Source organism: Adiantum capillus-veneris, chromosome 17, assembly GCF_014529385.1.
Source record: "Adiantum capillus-veneris isolate H3 chromosome 17, ASM1452938v2, whole genome shotgun sequence".
Taxonomy (NCBI): Eukaryota; Viridiplantae; Streptophyta; class Polypodiopsida; order Polypodiales; family Pteridaceae; genus Adiantum; species Adiantum capillus-veneris.
In genome coordinates this window covers 53,449,630-53,469,519 of record NC_140947.1, presented here as the reverse complement: position 1 = coordinate 53,469,519, position 19,890 = coordinate 53,449,630, and the positions used below count along the sequence as shown (strand labels likewise).

The 19,890-nt window shown below is 44.5% G+C and overlaps 2 protein-coding genes across 3 annotated transcripts in view; one reads left to right on the top strand and one right to left on the bottom strand.

Annotated features, from left to right (window-relative positions):
- Positions 1-480: 480 nt before the first annotated feature.
- LOC147437261 (uncharacterized) lies at positions 481-1,761 on the top strand. Its single transcript, XM_086485892.1, has 3 exons — positions 481-749; positions 1,174-1,269; positions 1,369-1,761. The coding sequence occupies exons 1-3, from the start codon at positions 543-545 to the stop codon at positions 1,543-1,545; spliced, it is 480 nt and encodes a 159-aa protein (XP_086342018.1). The 5' UTR covers positions 481-542; the 3' UTR covers positions 1,546-1,761.
- A 1,959-nt stretch (positions 1,762-3,720) lies between these two features.
- The window catches only part of LOC147437260 (Chaperone DnaJ-domain superfamily protein), a 58,271-nt gene continuing 42,101 nt past the window's right edge, over positions 3,721-19,890 (bottom strand). For both annotated transcript variants that reach the window (XM_086486840.1, XM_086486839.1), the window contains 2 exons: positions 4,426-4,552; positions 3,721-4,314 (listed from right to left, as the gene is read on the bottom strand). In XM_086486840.1, the coding sequence (XP_086342966.1) occupies positions 4,214-4,314; positions 4,426-4,552 (228 nt within the window). In that variant the 3' untranslated portion in view covers positions 3,721-4,213. The remainder of the gene's footprint in view (positions 4,315-4,425; positions 4,553-19,890) is intronic.

Here is a 19,890-nt window from a genome sequence, read left to right as displayed (position 1 = left end):
GCATTGCTATGAGAACCATCAAGGTGAACTCATTCAGCTTATCGACAACATGATAATTGTTCTAAAGTGTGTAATTCAACCTGCTTAGTGCCAATGCAGGTTTAAATGTCAGAAGTCAATTATAAATATACTACTAGGTATTTTTAGTTCTTTTTTGCTATTGAACGCGACGTAACACAACCTCTTGCTCTGCAATATTAACTGAAGAGAGTACATAGGCGCACGAGTGATTTAACACTGGGGAGAGAGAGAGAGAGAGAGAGAGAGAGAGAGAGAGAGAGAGAAAGAGAGAGAGGACCACCCACGAGAATTGGATATAGGATTGTGTGTGTGTGACAACCATTCAAAGAAAGAGCTACTCAGAGTTTTGGCATGTGTGTCGTTAATTTAATTTGTGTCATAGTAAGCGTTAGGCGGGGGCCACGCAAGCTAGTGTATATAAATGCACACATTTCTCTTGCAAGTTATTTATCATAAGCCAAAGCTTTCTACAGATAAAGTTGAGCAGCCACGAGAGTGAAGGGAGTGAGGAGGGAGCTGCAATGGCGGCCTCCACAGCGTTCACGCGTGTGCCTGCTTGTTCGTCGTCCGTCTGTGAGGCTCGTCATGGCCAACATGCGTCGCGTAAATTGGCGCACCGCCTGTGCTTCGGAAGCCGACGGTTGGATCTGACGCTGCGGCCACAGGGACCCAGCGCCTTCAGAAGTCCCCTTCTCTCCATAGCTGCGTCGTCAGAGTTTGCTAATAAGGTGATGGCCCCTTCCTTAAACACACACACACACACACACACATTTTGTGCGCATGAATGCCTGTATGTATGTATGTATGTTATGTATGTATCCGTATCTGCTACTCTTGCTTGAAGAGAACAATGCAGTCTATATCTATGTAAGCATGTCTTCCATTTTTGCTTGAAAGGATATGCACATATGCATTTATATCTTCCATTTTGTCTTGAAGATATGTATGTATGCATATCTTCCATTTTTTCTTAAGGAGAAAACACTGCTAATGACTAAGTATACTAGAGAACACTTTTGTCGCTTTACACGGCCTGGTGCTTGCGAAAGTTGCGCTTGTTTCTTTGACAATGCATGCTTGAATAAGCTAATCATTCAGCTCATAGAGCAGAGATGACTGAAATTAGATTGCTCTTTTGCATACGCTTAACAGATATCTCCTCAGTTTCGTGAGTTTCTTGCTGAGGAACTTGGGAAATACGACTATCTTTCAGATGCCCGTGGACGAATAGCAGAGGTTTGCGCAAAGGTACTGTCCATGCTCAATGCAAAATGCTTTTGGCCGAAAAGCTTGAACAACTCTTGCTTTGCTGGTGCAACTGCTGAATGATGATGTTCTATCTTGCAGGCGCTGCATAATTATGCGTCAACATATTCTGGTGGGATTGACGCGAAGCCTGTCGAAGACATGAAAACAGCTCTCATAGAGCAAGGTCTTCCCCATCAGCAAGCCTTGCTTTGCTCAGTTTGGTGGCTGCGAGTGAATCTTAGGAGGGATTGGGAACAATATTGCGCAGCCAAATGATTAAGTGTAGTGTAGTTTGGGTCTTTTGGAGTCTCGTAAAGCTTATGCCCTTTCTTGTTTTTCATTTTGAGCCATGGAGACTTCATTTTTTGAATGACATGAGATTGAACTTTGAGGCGGCTCAGGTTTTGTCTCATGTGCTGAACAGTCGTTTTTGTTGTTATAAGTAATCAAGAGTGTGGATGCTGTGTTATAAAACCACCAATTTGTGAACAAGATTGTGGTGTTTTTTTTGTAAGTAGCGGAGCTAGTGATATGGTGTATTGATATGGAAAGTGTCCTTGCTTTTTGGGGCCATGATTGAATGTGTTTTGAATGATAAGTATAATTGCTAATATGTGATGAATTTTTCTTTCTTTTCTCTAAAGAAAAAAGTTTGGCGATGATCATGAACGGGGTAAAGATGCGCAGACTCAGGTCAGAATATCCGACTTGTACAAGTGGATATGTAAGCAAATATGCTTCACATACTGTCAATTTCTATGCACATTTCCTATTACTCCACTCTTGAATCTTATCTCTTGCCTCACTCAAAGCATAGCATTTACTATATAAGTGACGAGCCAAACCTTACGGAAGCAAAGCTGAAGGTTTGAGACTGTCGTCATCAGTCCGGTATGGTCAGCCACACATTAATACTATTATTGGGTAGGTCAAACTGTAGAGAAGATGAGAAGCAACCATGCCTTGATGATGCATGGTGTCTGGGGTGAGGGAAGAAGCTAAATGAGGGGTGCGTGAGTGTGTGCTGAAAGGGGGGGGAAGGGTACCTTTTAACCTTTAGTTGTAAGTCGCATCTAAATGGAAGAATTTTTACCTAGTTATGTGATCGATTCTACTATATGATCTTCATATGATACTTGCCCATGGTAAACATGTAATAGAATTTTCTCCTTTGCCATGTGCTGTTTGCCCATACCTGCATTTTCACCCTCTAACAAAGTGAAGCCCATAAAGGCGATCAAGGCCTATAACTGGTGGTAGTTATTCCTATCAAGGGCTAGCCTGTCAAAACAAATGCTAGGAGAAACTATGTCAATTGACATGCTAGAATGGATAAGTCATCTGTTCTTTTTCATGTGAATATACATGTGGGTGTGGTAGAGAATGTGAAACTATGTAGATACTTGTCTTTCTTAATACATCTATGTGCACATATCATGTTACACAAAGCATGCTACAGCAGCATCTGGAAAAGTACCTACTGTAAAAGTTTAAGCATACATGTAAGGCCTTGAAGGAGATTCACAAGCAATTTCTAATAGAAAGTATATTTACAAATTTTATGAAAATTGTATACATATGTTTCCACGATTTTAAAAAGTTTGTAAGATATAAGAATCTTTGAAGATGTGAGCACTCTGGAGGGTGAAGGGGCCGTGTGGTGTTGGGCAAGGGGTGCATGTAGGAGGCGCCAGGGAAGGGCAAGCGTAGAAGTGGGGTGACGATCGGACGAAGGCGGGGGCAGAGCATGAGGGCCCTGCGCGTGGAGGATAGGACAGGCACAAGTACTTTTTAAAAATATGTAAGGCTTCAATACTGCGACACCAAGCAGCTCTGGTTGGGATGGTCACAGCGATGAATAGTTCATAGTTGCCTCCAGGTTCGAATCCTCACGATATGAAGAGCTTTTGCTCCACATAAGGAGAATCGAATGGATCTCAAAGGGATCTGTGAAAGATTCAGGGGCAAAAAGCCACCAATATACATATTCAGTTCTTACTTTCATTTCTGTGCTGATCGAAAGAGCCTTCGCAATTCTGTGTTGTCTTTTGAAAAAAGCAAGAAGAAATAATTTGAGGCAAGAGTACAACAATTGATTTTGCGTTATGATGTAACCTGGTTTGCAAGTTGCTATCAAATCTGGGGCCAATTACACCTGATAATCCCGAAAAAACTGCATGAAAACATTATTATCTAGCATTGAATCAAAGGCAATGTGAACTACAAATCAAAATTTATTTACAGCACATTTTAGATTTAAAATGTGAGGTAAGCTACAATAGCAATCAAAAAAGTTCCAATGAAACACTTCACTTTGCTTAATATACATATTGAAAAATGTAGGGTGTCAAGTGTATTAGTCCCTAAACTTCGTTGACAAGTAAATTTGGGCCCAACAAGACAATGGCGCTGAATGTTTTAATTGTTAAGAGTTGTAATATACAAATTGGATCTAAGTAATAAAATCTATCAAACAACATTCAATACTGTCAAAACATAAACCGTTTTTGCAGAAGTCCAAATCTCTGTGTGCGCATTCTTACTCAATCACCAAATAACAACTGAGTTGTAAGATTCAATGTGCAGATAGGCTTACATGTGAGAATTGCACGATCAGTACAAGCATAAAAATATCAAATCCCAAGGGCAAAACTTTACCTATGACATCTCAGAAAGAGCTAAGAACCCCCTACTAAAATATTTCCCGCTCAAATTCTTCCCCTGCTTTAAACCTCCTTGCCTCAATCAAGAAGGCCTCTTTGATGATTTCCTGTGCTTCATGCACTTAAGAGCATTGAAAGAAAAGAACTGCCATAATTGAGTGAGCACAAGCACTTTGTGGTGCCACCCTTTTCCGGATAGCACTACAAAGCACTTCACAAAGGGCACAAGCAATTTCTAGTGCTATCCTTTGTTGGATATCACTTGCCAAAACAGGGGGCAATTATCGCCTTTTCCTCGCATTCTTCAACTCCAACTGATAGGCTTGTAAGTTTTTCCTAATCCACAACCGCTTCCAAACAAGATCGCGCTTTCCTGTTTCGCCTGTCAAAAAACAATTTTGTATAATCAAGCAGGGATGCCAAATACCACTCGAAAATACCAGTCATGCGCGTCACTGGAAATCAATAAGGCATACAGTTTGTCTTGACTCACTCATGATCATCCAGGAGGCATAAGGAATCCTAAGGCATCTTCTGGTTAGGAGAGCAGCATCTTCCCACGCATATGGTGCATTCTTTATCCAGTACCTCCAAATCCAGCAAGCTTGCCAATACAGCAACTGTATAGCATTAGGAAAGATAAATCAGCTCAATAATCTCTCTCTCTCTCTCTCTCTCTCTCAATAAAAATGGGGCTTTGACGGATGACCCTTTGCATTACATAAAAATTGAACATCGGTCCATTTACATGAAATATGGGGAAAACCCTGAAAGATCTACAACGAGATCATGAAGAAAAATCCCTCAACAAACCACAGGAAACATTTGGGTATAAAGAAACCCTAATCACGTGGTGAAATGTAGCTATCTGGATAGTGATCAAGTCTACACAAATCTGACCAAAGCTCTGTCCACCTCAAGCAATGTAGCGAAAACCACAAGGTCCAGTGCTATATATCTGACTGATATAAAGCATTCGCTGTGAAAACCTCCTGCAGCTCACAAAAGCCAAGGGACTGTGAAACCCCTTGGCAGTTCCCGCAAAATTATGTGCATCCACTCCAACATTTACCTCAAAAAAGGATGCAGATCTACAACACAACCAAACTGTAAGAGAGACTGTCACAAAGTGATGACGTGGCGGACAACAGAAACCCTAATTTCTGCCAGAAACCCTAAAATTCCTGCAAACCCTAATTTTTGCCAAAAACCCTAAATTCCGGAAATCGCGGAGGCGGATTATTATAAAAAAAAAAAAAAAAATTTTTTTTTTTTTTTGGAAAATGATGAGCGACGCGAATTTTGCTTTTGCTTTTTTTTTTATAAAAAAAAAGAGAAAAGACTCTCTAAGAGAGAAAGAGAACTGATGCTTTTGATTTTAAAAGCTTTTGGGGCTCTGCTTTTGGGCATCCCTTGTAACCTTTAAATTAGTGGTGAGGGCCTCACTTCTCAGAGCATCTGGACGCAGAGTCTGAGAGTGAAACCCTAACCGCTCTCTTGTACTTTGATGATTGATTAATACAAAAAGAAATACCGAAAGGGGCGCCAGTCTTTGGGGCCAATATCTCTAGGCACGGAACTCCGCCGGGCCAGTGCAAATCTATTGTGATCTGTGAATTGTTTTGAAGTGGTTATTTGGTGCTGTCGCGGTTGATTCTTGACTTGGAGTGTCCAAGTTTGTTACAGTGGTATCAGAGCACGGCCGATTCCTCTTCTACGGGAAATCCGATCCCCGAAATTTTTTTCCGCGGCACCTATGGCTTCAGGCAATGATCAGTCGACTCCCTCTGCATCTGGAGATGCGGGCTGGGATCACAACGAAGATTCAGACAAAGAGTATGGCCCGCCTTGGCCTACTTAGGCGGAGCGGCGAGAGATAGAGCGTCGCCAGTTGATCGGCGATGCAACAAAGATGATGCTCAATTTTGCCAAGGACCCGAAGATGGCAAAATATATGAACCAGACCCCTTTGGAAGAGGTACAGATGAAGTGGCAGAGAACCACAACACCACTCCCGAAACCTGCTCTCAAGAAACCTTCTACCTCCAAGAAATATACGGAGAAGGAACTGGAGAACGTGGTTGATGCACGGATTGCTCAGCTTTTCGACGTGCAAAAGAAAGGCAAAAAGCACGGCAAAAAGCAGGGCAAAAAGCAGAACAAAGGTACTGACTTCCCGGGATATTTGGGTCGTCAGTCGACATTCGACAAAGCAAAGAAACGGAAGAAGCGTGTTCGATTTGAAGGAGTACCCAGTTCTTCTTCTTCTTCTTCTGACAGTTCTTCTAGCTCCTCGGATTAGAGCGAAGAAGACAGAAAAAAAGCAAAAAGCGAAGCAAGACACAAAGCTTCGGAACGGGCAAGAAAAAGGCAAAGAAGGCTACATATCGCCCAGAGACTGACAGTTCTACTGAGGACTCGTCTACAGACAGCTCAGATTCCGATGACGGAAAGTTTTATGCGAACAAGAAGAATTTTTACAAAGCCAACCAGTATGACTTTCTCGAAGATAACAGCAAGAAAGTCCGAGAGTTTAAGGAAGGTGGCCACTCGATCAAGTTTGATACTTTTCAGGATACTCAAATGCTTCGAAGGCTTTGTCTCTTATACAGCAGTTTGACATCGCTTTCGCGGGAGGACGCTATTCAGAGCACTCCAAGATTCGGAGAGCTGCCTCTTACTCTGAGGGGAATGCTCGTACTTGGTGGTCCACGCTTCTATTAAGCAAGACTGTGCCAGTTACATGGCTGAAATTCAAGAGGCTTTTTATTTCTTCTTGGTTGACTCAAGAGTTTGAGCGAGATATACGAGCTGCTTGGAACCATCTCCGGATGACCAAGAGCGATACAGTGAATTCTTATTGTGAAAGATTCTGGAGCTCTTTTCTACCCGCCTCTTCATTCAAGAAGATCTCGTTCAGAGAACAAATTGAGCGGTTTACCTTGGGTCTACCTACAGAGATCCGAGATCACTGCTTGGAACAGAAGTCAGCTTCTATTCAGGAGTTGATGAGTCATGCGAAGCGGGGCTTTGCCATTCACTCTGGCAGTCTGACTTACCCCACAAATGAGGCCATGACACAACGAGCCAAACAGACTTCTGGGAATGAAAGTAGAATGAAAAAGAGCAACCCAGAGAAAAAAAAAGGATGCACGACCCAAGCTTACTCCTGAGGAGAGAGCTCGCTTCATCAGAGAGGGGAAGTGCTTTGGATGCGGGAAACATGGACATATTTCCGCAAAGTGCCCTGATAAGGCACAGAAAGAACAGAATGATAAAGACGACGACAGGTCTGAGAGTTCGAGAGCAGCTGAGGAATGTGGCAGAAAAGGCAGATAGAAAAGCAGAACTGGTACCACATGGCGTGGGACTTGCACCGAATCAAATGAATGAAAGTACAAACTTTGCCGTTTTTTTTTTGGGGCAAAGTGAAGGATGTAGAAGCTCTTTTGAAGGAGCCAAGGCCAACTTCTTTTCACTTGGAATTGGCGGCTCGATTTGGAACTGCGCCCGACAGACTGACGCCACTGGCGGAGGTAGTTCGACTGGCACCCGGATGGGATGTTGCCATTACACCGAGCATTGGCAAACTTCGTTTGCAATGACAGGGGTGTTCAGGGCACGTGAGTGACGTTCTACTCGAGATCCCTTGGTACCACAAGAACTACGCCGTGGTTGACTACCGGGCCGAGAAAGCGACTTTGATAAATGAAGGGCTTAGAGATTGTACTTGATGAACTTCAGTTTTCTTACTCATTCTTTTGGGAGAACTGAACCATGGATAAAAGTTGAATATGTTTTGACCTGAAGAAAAGAACGCCAAGATTTTTTTTCTCCACGCTCATGCCGATTGCTTTTGAGAGGGCCTGAAGATCATACCATTGATCTGATATCTGGAAGCACACCACCGAATCGGCCACCTTATTGTGTGAGCCGAGTACAGAATGAAGAGATTATGAACCAAGTGAAAGACCTCTTGGAAAAGGGTCTTGTCCAGCCTAGTACTTCACCGTATTGCTCTCCAGTGTTGTTGATTTTGAAGAAAGACAGATCTTGGAGAATGTGCATCGATTATAGCACTCTCAACGAAATCACCATCAAGAACAGATTTCCGATTCCTAGGATCGATGATATACTCGACAGGTTACAGGGATCCTCGTGCTTTAGCAGGATTGACTTGAAGAGTGGATATCATCAGATCAGGATAGCGCCAGGAGATGTCTACAAGACAGCTTTTCGGACGACTTTTGGGTTATTTGAGTTTTTGGTGATGCCTTTTGGCTTAACCAATGCTCCTGCGACATTTAACCGGATGATGGACAGGATTTTTCGAGAGTACAGGCTATTTGTTGGCACTTTCTTTGACGACATCATTGTTTTCTCGAAGAATGAGGCAGAACACAGAGATCATCTGCTTCAAGTCTTTTAGGCATTACGAGATCACACGCTAGTGATTAATGCAAAGAAAAGTGAATTTTTTTTCCTACCATGGATACACTTTTTGGGACACATTGTGTCAGCAACACAACAGGAGTGCAAATGGACCCGGCCAAGATAGAGACTATCCGTGATTGGCCCGATTTGAGGAATGTCCATGAAGTTAGAAGCTTCTTGGGACTATGTTCATACTACAGGCGGTTCATACGAAAGTTTGCAGAGGTTGCTTCCCCTTTGCATATCTTGACACAGAAAGGAGTACCTTTTTCGTGGGGACCCACAGAGGTGACTGCCTTTCAGACATTGAAAGAGAAATTGACTACGGGACCTATTTTGACTTTGCCGGACTTGCAGAAGTCATTCGAAGTATATTGTGATGCTTGTGGTCGTAGTCTGGGTGCGGTCTTGATGCAAGAAGGCCATGTCATAGCTTACGAGAGCCGTTTGTTCTCTAGGCCGGAGATGACAGCACAGATTTATGAGAAAGAGCTTTTGGCGGTTATCCATGCTCTTACTCAGTGGCGGCATTACCTACTCGGAGCGGATTTTATTGTCTTTACAGACCATCAGAGTTTGCGCTACTTCTTGTCACAGAAGCAGCTTTCGGAAAAGCAGATGCGGTGGGCGAACATCTTGTCACAGTTTCACTTCCAGATTGTCCATGTGCAGGGACAGAAGAATGTGGTGGCAGATGCTTTGTCTCGGAAACCGTTGGTTCTGGCTATTTCCGCGATACATCATAGGAGCTTCGAGGATATGGTCGATCAGTGTGCCACAGATACAGATTTTGCAGATATTTTCACACGGATACGGGATGGGGAGACAGTAGCTGGATACTCCCTTCGGGAAGGCTACTTGATGAAAAAGACTATGTTGTGCGTTACACAGCCGTTGAGGGATAAGGTTATGACTAAATGCCACTGTCCACCTTTTACGGGTCACCGCGGCATTGCTACCACCATGAAGGGGGTAGAGAGATACTTCTTTGGGCCGAGACTCAAAAAGGATGTGGAAGAGTTTGTGCGCAGTTGCTTGGTATGCCAGAAGGTCAAGTTTGACAGGCATAAGGCACAGGGATTGTTACAACCTTTACCCATACCCACCCGCCCCTGGGAAAGTATAGCGATGGATTTCATTTTTGATCTCCCGAGAACACAGAATGATCACGATGATTTTCCGATTACATGGCACGTCTGAGACGATTCTCTCCGACATAGACCCCAGATTTATGAGTTGGTTTTGGAAGGCAATTTGGGAGAACATTGGCACGTAGTTGCAGTTCTCGTCATCGTTCCACTTGCAGACTGACGGGCAATTTGAGATTGCCAATTCAGTGATTTTAGATTTATTGAAGTCTTGTATCTTGGATTAGAAGACTCAATGGGAAAAGAACCTATCTTTGGTGGAATTTGCCTACAATAGCACGATACACTCTTCGACGGGGAAGACGCCATGTGAGATTGTTGAAACTGCTGCGAAGGTTCCATCCTTCCTGAGCACGAAAGATTAGAAATTTGAAGCGGATGAATATTCGCGAGATTTGGATACGGCTTTTGCCAAGGTTCGCGAGACTTTACAGAAGTCTCAAGAACGACAGAAAAAGGCAGCGGATCGCCATCGTCGCGACTTGAAATTGAAGGAGGATGATTGGGTGCTCTTACGTTTTGAGAAGGCACGCCTACGAAAGAACAAGGGAAAGGAGAGGCTTTTTCCAAAGCTTAGTATGCGATACTACGGCCCTTTCCAGATTACTGAAAAGATAAATGAAGTCTCCTTCCGACTGAAACTGCCAGATACTTGGAGGATTCACAATGCATTGCATGTGAGTCTCTTGAAACCTGTTAAGGGTGATGTGCCTGATGATGGGGAGCCTGATGAGCAACCCGAAGTGGAAGAAAACGAGGAGATCCTTGTTCCTGAACAGATTTTGGCACATAATGATACGAAGAAAGGTAAAGTCCGAAGGCGGTTCTTGGTTAAGTTCAAGAACTTTCCTGCATTTGATGCGAAGTGGATGGAGGAGGAGGACCTAGCAGATACTCCTCGGATTGTGAAACTTTACCTCGATGTTTTGGTTTAGCATAGTCTACTCCAAACGGAACCCAGAAACTCAGCTTGGCCGAAGATCTGGTGCAGTGGGATGCACAAGAGGGGAGTCGCTCCACTCCTTTGTCAACAGATGCCTCGATTTTGATACTAAAGTCACTGATGTCTCTTTGAGCTTCAGGGATACTGAGAGCTGACAGTATTCTGCTGGATGACTTTATGAAATGGAATTCCTGATTATGATACTGATTTGTTCTTGACTTCTTGTGAGTACAGGAACTGATAGACGAAATGACTGCAGCATTTTGGTCTGATTGATCTCGAATAGACATGGTTGCAATAGGGGTTAGTCAATCGGACATCGATGAGGTCCCGATTGGACCTAGATGTGATTGCTAGCTACATTGCCGATAAATCATGGTCTAAGATCCGAATGAATGTTGAATGTCATGTGATGTCCTGTGATGTCTGGTGATGTCCTGTGATGTCGTGTGATGTGACTGTCGATTTTGTACATGTGCTAGATGTGTGTTCCTAGTACGTAGGTACTAACAATCAGTGTCTGCTAAGACGGTTTATGGCTTTTGTCGGTTTTGCAGGCGTAAATCGCGGTCGATTACAATGCTTTCAAGAGGGGGGTATGTCACAAAGTGATGACGTGGCGGACAGCAGAAACCCTAATTTCTGCCAAAAACCCTAAAATTCCTGCAAACCCTAATTTTTGCCAAAAACCCTAAATTCCGGAAATCGCGGAGGCGGATTATTAAAAAAAAAAAAATTTTTTTTTTTTTTTTGGAAAATGATGAGCGACGCGAATTTTGCTTTTGCTTTTTTTTTTATAAAAAAAAAGAGAAAAGACTCTCTAAGAGAGAGAGAGAGAACTGATGCTTTTGATTTTAAAAGCTTTTGGGGCTCTGCTTTTGGGCATCCCTTGTAACCTTTAAATTAGTGGTGAGGGCCTCACTTCTCAAAGCATCTGGACGCAGAGTCTGAGAGTGAAACCCTAACCGCTCTCTTGTACTTTGATGATTGATTAATACAAAAAGAAATACCGAAAGGGGCGCCAGTCTTTGGGGCCAATATCTCTAGGCACGGAACTCCGCCGGGCCAGTGCAAATCTATTGTGATCTGTGAATTGTTTTGAAGTGGTTATTTGGTGCTGTCGCGGTTGATTCTTGACTTGGAGTGTCCAAGTTTGTTACAGAGACTGGAGAGACCCACTCACTATCCACCTCAAGAGCCAAGGGAAGGTACCAAGATGCACATTTCTCTGACCAAACTAGCTTCCCTAAGGCTTCTCTATATGACTCTCAAACAAATCTGCAAATTGTCTGATATCCATAAAGTAATTGGCATCAACTATTGTTTGCTCCTGAATGATATCATAGATAGCCTCCCTTGTCCAAAAGGAATTATGATGTAAAACCTGCACTGTAAAAATGTGATCATGGGAGCTCTCTTTGGACCGAGGAAAATATGTCGTGCTCCTGATAGCTGCAAGAAAAACATCCCACTCCTCAAAGAAACATCTGGAGATCTTAGAAACTCAAACATCTGCTGGAGATGCAAAAACTGCTCAATAGTCAAAATCCTCTGCAAACTGGAAAGATTCACTCTTCTGCTCCCCCTAAAGAGCACCTACTGTGAGAGGCACTTGCGAATAAATCTCCAAGAGATCCAAGGTCTGCTGGACTATCCTATCTTGGACAACTTAGGCTGCTCCTGGATGGCCATCGACTGCTGGTCCTCCTCTATCCCTCTATCCAACTGCCCTAGAACCTCCTCTCGATCCTGATCTGATATCCTCTCCTCTGGAGGTCTGTCGGGAGGTTGCTCTACCTTTGCCGACTTTTGTCTCACTACCTGTCTGTAAACAAGAATAGGCTGTGCTTGTACTTGTCTACCTGCCTGTCTCTATCCTTGCCTCTAAGTCTGATGAACATCGTGCTGCTGCTGAGCACTATGCTGGTGCTGACTGTGACTGGTTTAGGGTAATTAGTTTTTTTGTGTCGAGGTCATAGACGGATCGGATCAATGCATTCGTTTGGCCCGCCCCTCCCTAGGAAGGTGGTCCATCCCAATCTCTTGGTCAAAGCCGGAATCCTTTGTTCCATGATCAGTTTTTCTATGTGAAATTTGCATTTAAAGACATTTGCATGACGCTAGGAAAATTTGTGTGACCTTCGGGTCTTGGACTAACTTGATTGAGTTTTGTAGGAACTTGCCGAGAGGCCTAAGGACTATGAAACGAACAAGCGGAGAGGACCTCCCGGCTAAACGGACCGCCTACAGACACGTCGAACAAACCACCCGACCATAGCCACCATCCGAAGCTCCCCTGTGCTAGGGCCAGCGTTTGAGGACGTAGGTGTGCACCTGTAAGACCGGGCATCCCATACCACCCGGCCTCACCTCCTCAAGGTGACCTCGCGTACTCTTAGCCTCACGGGCTAGCCATTGGCACTCTGCCAGTGGGGGTCTTGGCTTGGGCCCCCCTTTTATAATAATGGCGGGCCACACTGGCCAGGTTCACACTACGTCCGCCTCGAGACTGGACGCCCATCCCGGCGGCGTCTAGGCTAGATCCCCACTCCTATAGCATACTTCTCCTGTCACGTGACACATCCAACCCTATGTGTCCGTGGACAAGCTACAGCACGACAAGGGTTCAATCAGTCCAGTCAGTCTAGATTTAGAAGTGTTTTGGCACTTTTTGTGAGTCTATTCGCACACCGTGCATGCCCAGGCACTTAGTGTAGATACATATCCTCTGGTTGCACACAGCACGATCATAAGCATTCCCATCAAAATCCTTCAGGGAAATTTTCCAGTGCATTTAGCCTAATTTCCCTATTTTTGACATTTTTCACTTATTATTTTTAAGTGACTTTTGTTGGAAAGTAGGTAGGGCAAATTGAGTAAGTTTGTATATAAGCAAACCTAGACTAGCACTAATTGGCAGAAGAGGTAGCAGGAGCACCTTGCTCAACAGGCAACTTCTCAGCAGGACCAACCCCCGCGACAACTCTGGCGTTTTCTCTCAACAAAAGGCCTAGCGTTTTTGCACCAGATCACCCAACGTTTTTGCACTTGCAGATTCCCGGCGACAGTAGACAGCAGATCAGCCCTAGCGTTAGCAGATTCCCACAGCAACACAACAGATTTCCTAGCGCTAGCAGATTTCCCCGCAAGGTCAGTTTCAACCCTAGCGTTTTTGGTTTGCAGATCAACCTCAGCGTTTTTGCAGATCTTCGCGACAAATTCAGCCCTAGAACCAGCGTTTTCAATTTTCAGCAGTCAGACATCGGAGAAGTAGTCCCGAACCTCGCAGATCTCACCTTCCCGCAACAGATCCTTGCCGCATAGTCACATCCAGCGAATTTCGCAGTTTCAGCCCGGAAACCGCAGATTTCAGCATCTGCGTTTTCAGCACGTCGTCGTCGCATCGTCGCCATCGACATCGTCTCCGACATAGTCAGAATTCAGCAGATAAAGATTTGCAGATTTCAGCCATAAGCGTTTTCAACTTTCAGCCCGTCTCGTAGTCATCCTCATCGTCGGCAAGTCCAAGCATTATAGAGATTTGTGCAATCATAAGTAGACCGCTCTCGCAATAGAGAGTGGGGCCTTCGGAGGAGGGTTCAGTCTCATACACTTGTACGCACAGTGTCCATTCACTTTCTTATGATCATTGCACTCTCATTAAGAACGGAAGGCTCTCCCTTCCATAAGAAAAAGGAACCTTGAGCACAGTTCGGAGCACTCATCTTGAGCAAAGTTCATTCATTCCGCTGCACCTAATGTCACCAGCGTGTGACTACTATCTATCCTTTTTGTTGATTTCTTTCTTATTATCTATTTACTTTCACTTTTTGGAAACACCCCTCGGGAAATCTAACTGCCCTGCATTGCATAGCTAGTGTGGAACTATCCAGAGGGAGTCCAGGCCTGAGGGCAAGAGAGCACTAAGGTTGGACAAAGACTATGGTTAGCCAAAGTGGGGTCATTGACTAGCCAAAGTGGAATCCTTTGCTACAGAGGCTACATTTCAGTTTTGGGTGTGGCTGCAGTGTACAAAGGGGGTCAGATGACCTAGAAAGATACAATGGCAGCATCTCCTAAAATTTAGGGAACTGCTATTTTGAGACCTGAAAATGTGTTTGCGTTATTACCTCCGGAATGACAAGGGGAACATTTTCTTACTCTGCCGTGAAGTCAGCTGGGCAACCGATTGGGAGATTTTTAGGTGGCAACCCCGAAACGGGAAAATGCTTATAAATGTGCCAAGTGGCACCTTCTGGTGCACTTTCCTCATGCAAGAGAAGGGGGTGCTGATTTTAGAGAGGAGAAGGGCTCATTTTCAGTCTGTCACAGGTTAAGAGCTATGGAGTGCTTGCTTTCCCTCTTATGCACAGTGCGGTGCCAGGAGTGATGCCCTGCACGCTACGCACTGCCCTCTCTCTCCCCTATGGCAGTATGTTATGCCCCTCTAGTGGGCTCTTCATTTGACCAATGTACAGTTGTGTGGGTTCATGCGCGATTGCCGAGGCAAGAGCCTCTTGCACAGGTACTGGATTAGCTAGTGGCTAATCCCCCGCAGGTACAGGTGAATTCGGAGAGGTTTCACGCTAGAAATCTCGTCCGATTCAAAGGGCAAGTAGCCCTACAGGTGCGGGAGCGAGGACTTGCTACGGATGCGACCGGCACGCGAAACGGAGCCCGAAACAGTAAATTACAGCCTGCTGTGTATTTTTGCAAGTTTAGGGTTTTGGCCCTAAACGGTCCCTAATACCCCCAGGAGGTTCGGGGACGCGAGGGGACCGCTGTACAGGTGATCTGGCGCATTTTCGGGGCTGAAAACAGAGAATTCAGCGTGCTGCAGATTCTCGCCTGGTTTTGCAAAGTGCCCGTATGCGTCGGGAAAGTCATCCAATGCGTGGGAATACTGACTGTGAAGGGTCCTAGTACAGTTATGTTGCCGAAATCAGGCCGGAACAGTTGAAATTCAGCCAAGCTTGTGCGGGGCAGCTTGTAAGGAACCACAGCGTTTATTCCCTCTTTTAAACAATAAAGAAATACCGAAAGGGGCGCCTAAGTTAGGGGCCAATCTGGTGTCGGTCTACTCATACAAGTGCAATCTAGCAGCCTGTATCCCTCTCCCCTTTGTTGTGCCTTGAAAGTTGAAAGTACAGGTAGAATAGACGACTAATAATGGGTGAAAGCTAAATCAAGGTTTGAGGTAAAGTTTACCGCCCTTTTTGGATTGAACAGGCCGGTTACATGGTTCCATCGACCGGATTAAATCACTTTTTCCCATAGAAGTGAGCCTTGGTCAGTTTGAGCTTGAAGACACAGGGGATCATATATCAGACACACGAAATTGCAATTATGGCTGACAGACCAGATGATATGGCTGAAGAGGTTTCCTCTTCACAGGGTCAATAGACACATGAAGTGGGTGAGTCTTCAAGACCACCACAGACGGATGATGATATATTCAGGACCCAGTTGGCTACTGTTGTGGCTATGTTCACACAAGTAATACAGAACCCGAGGTTTTTAGCCTTTCTGCAACCTCCTGTTCCGTCTCAGCAAGTCGGGTCACTGGATCATATTCAAAAGCCTGTTAAGGCTCAAGCACACGTGATTCATACTGCAGAGTCAATGGAAACACCTGTACACTTGACGGAGAACATGCAATCTCCTCAACCTGTGCCTAAGGTGCAAGAACAGGTGGCTGAGATGCCAATCTTTCAAGCTGTACCAGTTCAGTCCGCCACTTTTCAGCAGCCTATAGCTGGTTCTAATGGGCAGGGAAGCAACCTACAGGCTATGCAACAGGTCTTCCCACCACCTTCAGTACACCCTGGCTATTTTGGAGGTGGATCGGTATTCCAGAGCATGGCTGGTCATGCACCTGGAAATCAGTTTTACACGCCAGGAACAGTGTTTGGGGGTGCTCAAACGATGATGCCTAACCCCATGTATGGTGTCACGGGCATGCTATCAGGGTTTCAAAGCACTCGGGGCCAATTTGGGATGCCACAGGCAAATTTTGGTATGGTAGGAATTACAAATCAACAGCCAAATATGGCATTTCCAGGTCAACTTAATAGCGGCCAAGGAACACAAATGAACCCTAACAGTGTTCCCATGTTTCAGTCACTTCCATATGACAATTTAACGCCGCTGGAGAGGCCAACTCCGTACAAAGAAGGTGGCAAAGGTGTGACTTTCACGACCTTTACAGGGTTTGATGACAGGAAGAAGGCTCTCTCATTCCTCCAGCAGTTTGACAAGGCCTATGCAGGGGGGAACTTTACAGAGGCTTCAAAGGTCCGCAAGGCAGTCACTTTCTTGACAGGGAATGCGGGACAATGGTGGACAACTTTATTGCTTCAGGGCAAGCTCCGTCCACATGGATTTACTTCAAGCAGATTTTTGCAGCAGCAAGGTTATCTGATGACTTTGAAGCAGATGTCGTGACAGAATGGCACCAGCTTAATGCTGCCACTTAGAATCTGGATGATTACAATCGGAAGTTTTGGAAAGCTCTACTTCCAGTAACTTCCTATAGGTTTGTGCCATTGACAGAACAGATTGAAAAATACTGTTGTGGCCTACCCAAAGGATTGAGAAAATACTGCACGAAGACCAAAGTCACTACTTTGACGCAGCTCATCGAGGTAGCAAACACTGGCAATGGTTTGCTCAAGGGAGAGGATTGTGAATTCAATACTGGCGTCAAGGAAGGATCAGCCAAGAAAAATTCAGCGAAGAAGTATGTTCCCAAAGAGGTTCCTAAAGTTACTCGGGAGCCAGTCAACGCAGGGAAAGACAAAGCTACGGCTGAATCACAAAAGGGACCAGCGAAGAAATGGAAAAGACGTTTTCCTCGCAAGTCGGAAGAGCAAAAGAAGGTCCTGAGGTCAGAGAACAAATGCTTTATCTATGAGCAGCCTGCCACATTGCTTACAATTGTCCTACAAAGAAAAGGCCAGCTGATTCTGAAGACAAGGAAGACAGGAAAGGAAAGAAGCCCATGGCTGGTCTAGTGCCAGATATGGTGGGCGATAAGCCAAATTCAGATGCAAGTGAGCTTTGCAGAGCATGGGGAAAGGTCAGGGATCAAACAATGCTTATCTTCTTTGATCCAGGGGCCAAAGCCAACTTCATTTCCCCAGAATTGGCTTCAAAGTTGGGAATCAGACCTGAAGAGATGGGGTATACAGCAGAGGCAGGTTTGGCATGTCCTGGCCATACAGAGACTGTGACACCCATCATTGGAAAGTTGCACCTACATATCCAGTCCTATGTAGATGCTGAAGAATTTTACATCATACCACTGGACGGATGTGATGTGTTGCTAGGTATTCCTTGGTTGTTTCGTGTACAGGGAATCATGGATGCCTACAACAAAAAGATCACTGTACAGAGCAGGGGAAAGACTCACATTCTGGATGTAAAGCTTAAAGGGGAGTCTATTCCCACTGTATCAGCTTCTGCTATCACTTCTGTAATGAAAAAGCATCTTTCTGCGTACTTGGTTTTTCCACGTGAAGTGTCAGATTGTGATGAATCAAATTTATCTCTGCTAGATAAAGAAAGGTCAATGTTTTTACAACAATATAGTGACTGTTTTTCCGATTCATTACCGTCTCAATTACCGCCACAGAGACCCGAGGACCATGCGATAGATTTGGTGCCAAGCAATAGCCCACCAAATAAGCCTCCGTACAAGGTTAGTGTGGCTCAGCAGAAAGAGATAATGGGCCAAGTACAGGAGCTGTTAGAAAAAGGGCTGATTCAGCCCAGTTCATCCCCATTCTGTTCTCCAGTGTTGAAAGGATGGCTCATGGCGTATGTGCATCGACTACCGTGCACTGAACTAGAATACCATCAAGAATAGGTTCCCTATACCTAGAATTGATGATATTCTAGACAAATTAAAAGGAGCAGCTATGTTTAGCAGGATAGATCTAAAGAGTGGGTACCATCAGATCCGCATTAGATCAGAGGATGTGCACAAGACTGCTTTTAGAACAACGTTTGGCCTTTACGAATTTTTAGTGATGCCCTTTGGTCTCACAAATGCTCCTGCTACGTTCAATAGGATGATGGACAGAATTTTCCGTCCACACCAGCAGTTTGTTGGTACATTCTTTGATGACATGATAGTCTACTCAAAGAATGAAGAGGAGCATAGGCATCACTTGGCCATTGTGTTCGAAGAGCTACGCAGTCATAGGTTGCTCATCAATGCAAAGAAAAGTGAATTTTTTCTGGAAGAGATCCACTTTCTGGGACACATTGTCTCAAAGGATGGTGTCAGAATGGATCCTGCAAAAGTTGAAGCGATCAAGTCATGGCCAGATTTGAAGACGGTGCGAAGTTTCTTGGGACTATGCTCCTATTACAGAAGGTTTATCCAAAATTTCAATGAGATTGCTTCACCTTTACATGCTCTTCAAAAGAAGGCAGTCACCTTTAGATGGACACAGAAAGAGATTTCAACTTTTAATCTCTTAAAGGAAAAGATGACTTCAGATCCGGTCATTGTGTTGCCAGATCTTAGGAAGTCATTTGTGGTCCATTGTGACGCCTGTGGTAGTAGCATTGGTGCAGTGCTAATGCAAGATGGCAGGGTAGTAGCCTATGAGAGCAGAATTTTGCAAGGGCCAGAGATAACCATGCAGGTCTATGAGAAAGAGTTACTAGCTGTGATTCATGCGCTCTTAAGTTGGAAACACTATTTGCTAGGTGCAGACTTTGTTGTCCAAACGGACCATCAGACCTTGTGATACTTCTTGACACAGACAAAGTTATTTGAGAAGCATATGCGATGGGCAAATATCTTGTCCAATGTTCCATTTTCAGATTGTGCATGTGGAAGGCAAGAAGAACGTTGTGGCTGATGCCTTGTCAAGAAAGCCACAGATTTCAGCTGTGTCAATTCCTTATCATCATGAACTTGATGATATGAGAGAATAGTATGCAAATGATGAAGATTTTGCAAGGGTCTTCGAGCAGCTAATGGATGGACAACGTCATGAACACTATCTTCTTAAAGATGGATTCATGATGATGCATGGCAGATTGTGTGTCACAAAGCCATTGCGACGCAAAGTTATAGAAGAGAGTCATGTCCCACGTAATGCAGGGCATCGTGGTATCGATGCTACAGTTAAAGCGGTTGAGACATTCTTCTATTGGCCTACATTGAGAAGAGATGTGGATGCCTTTGTGCGAGAATGCCTAATTTGCCAGAAGGTCAAGTTTGACAGGCAAAAGGCACCAGGGTTATTGCAACCACTACCTATTCCAGATAAACCATGGCAAAGTATTGCTATGGATTTTATCTTTGATCTTCCGAGAACTGGCAAGGCACCCTTTGAGATAGTTGAAGGTGGCAAGAAAGTTCCTCCCATACTGCATACAAAGGACAAGATATTTGAAGCAGATAAGTATGTTCAGG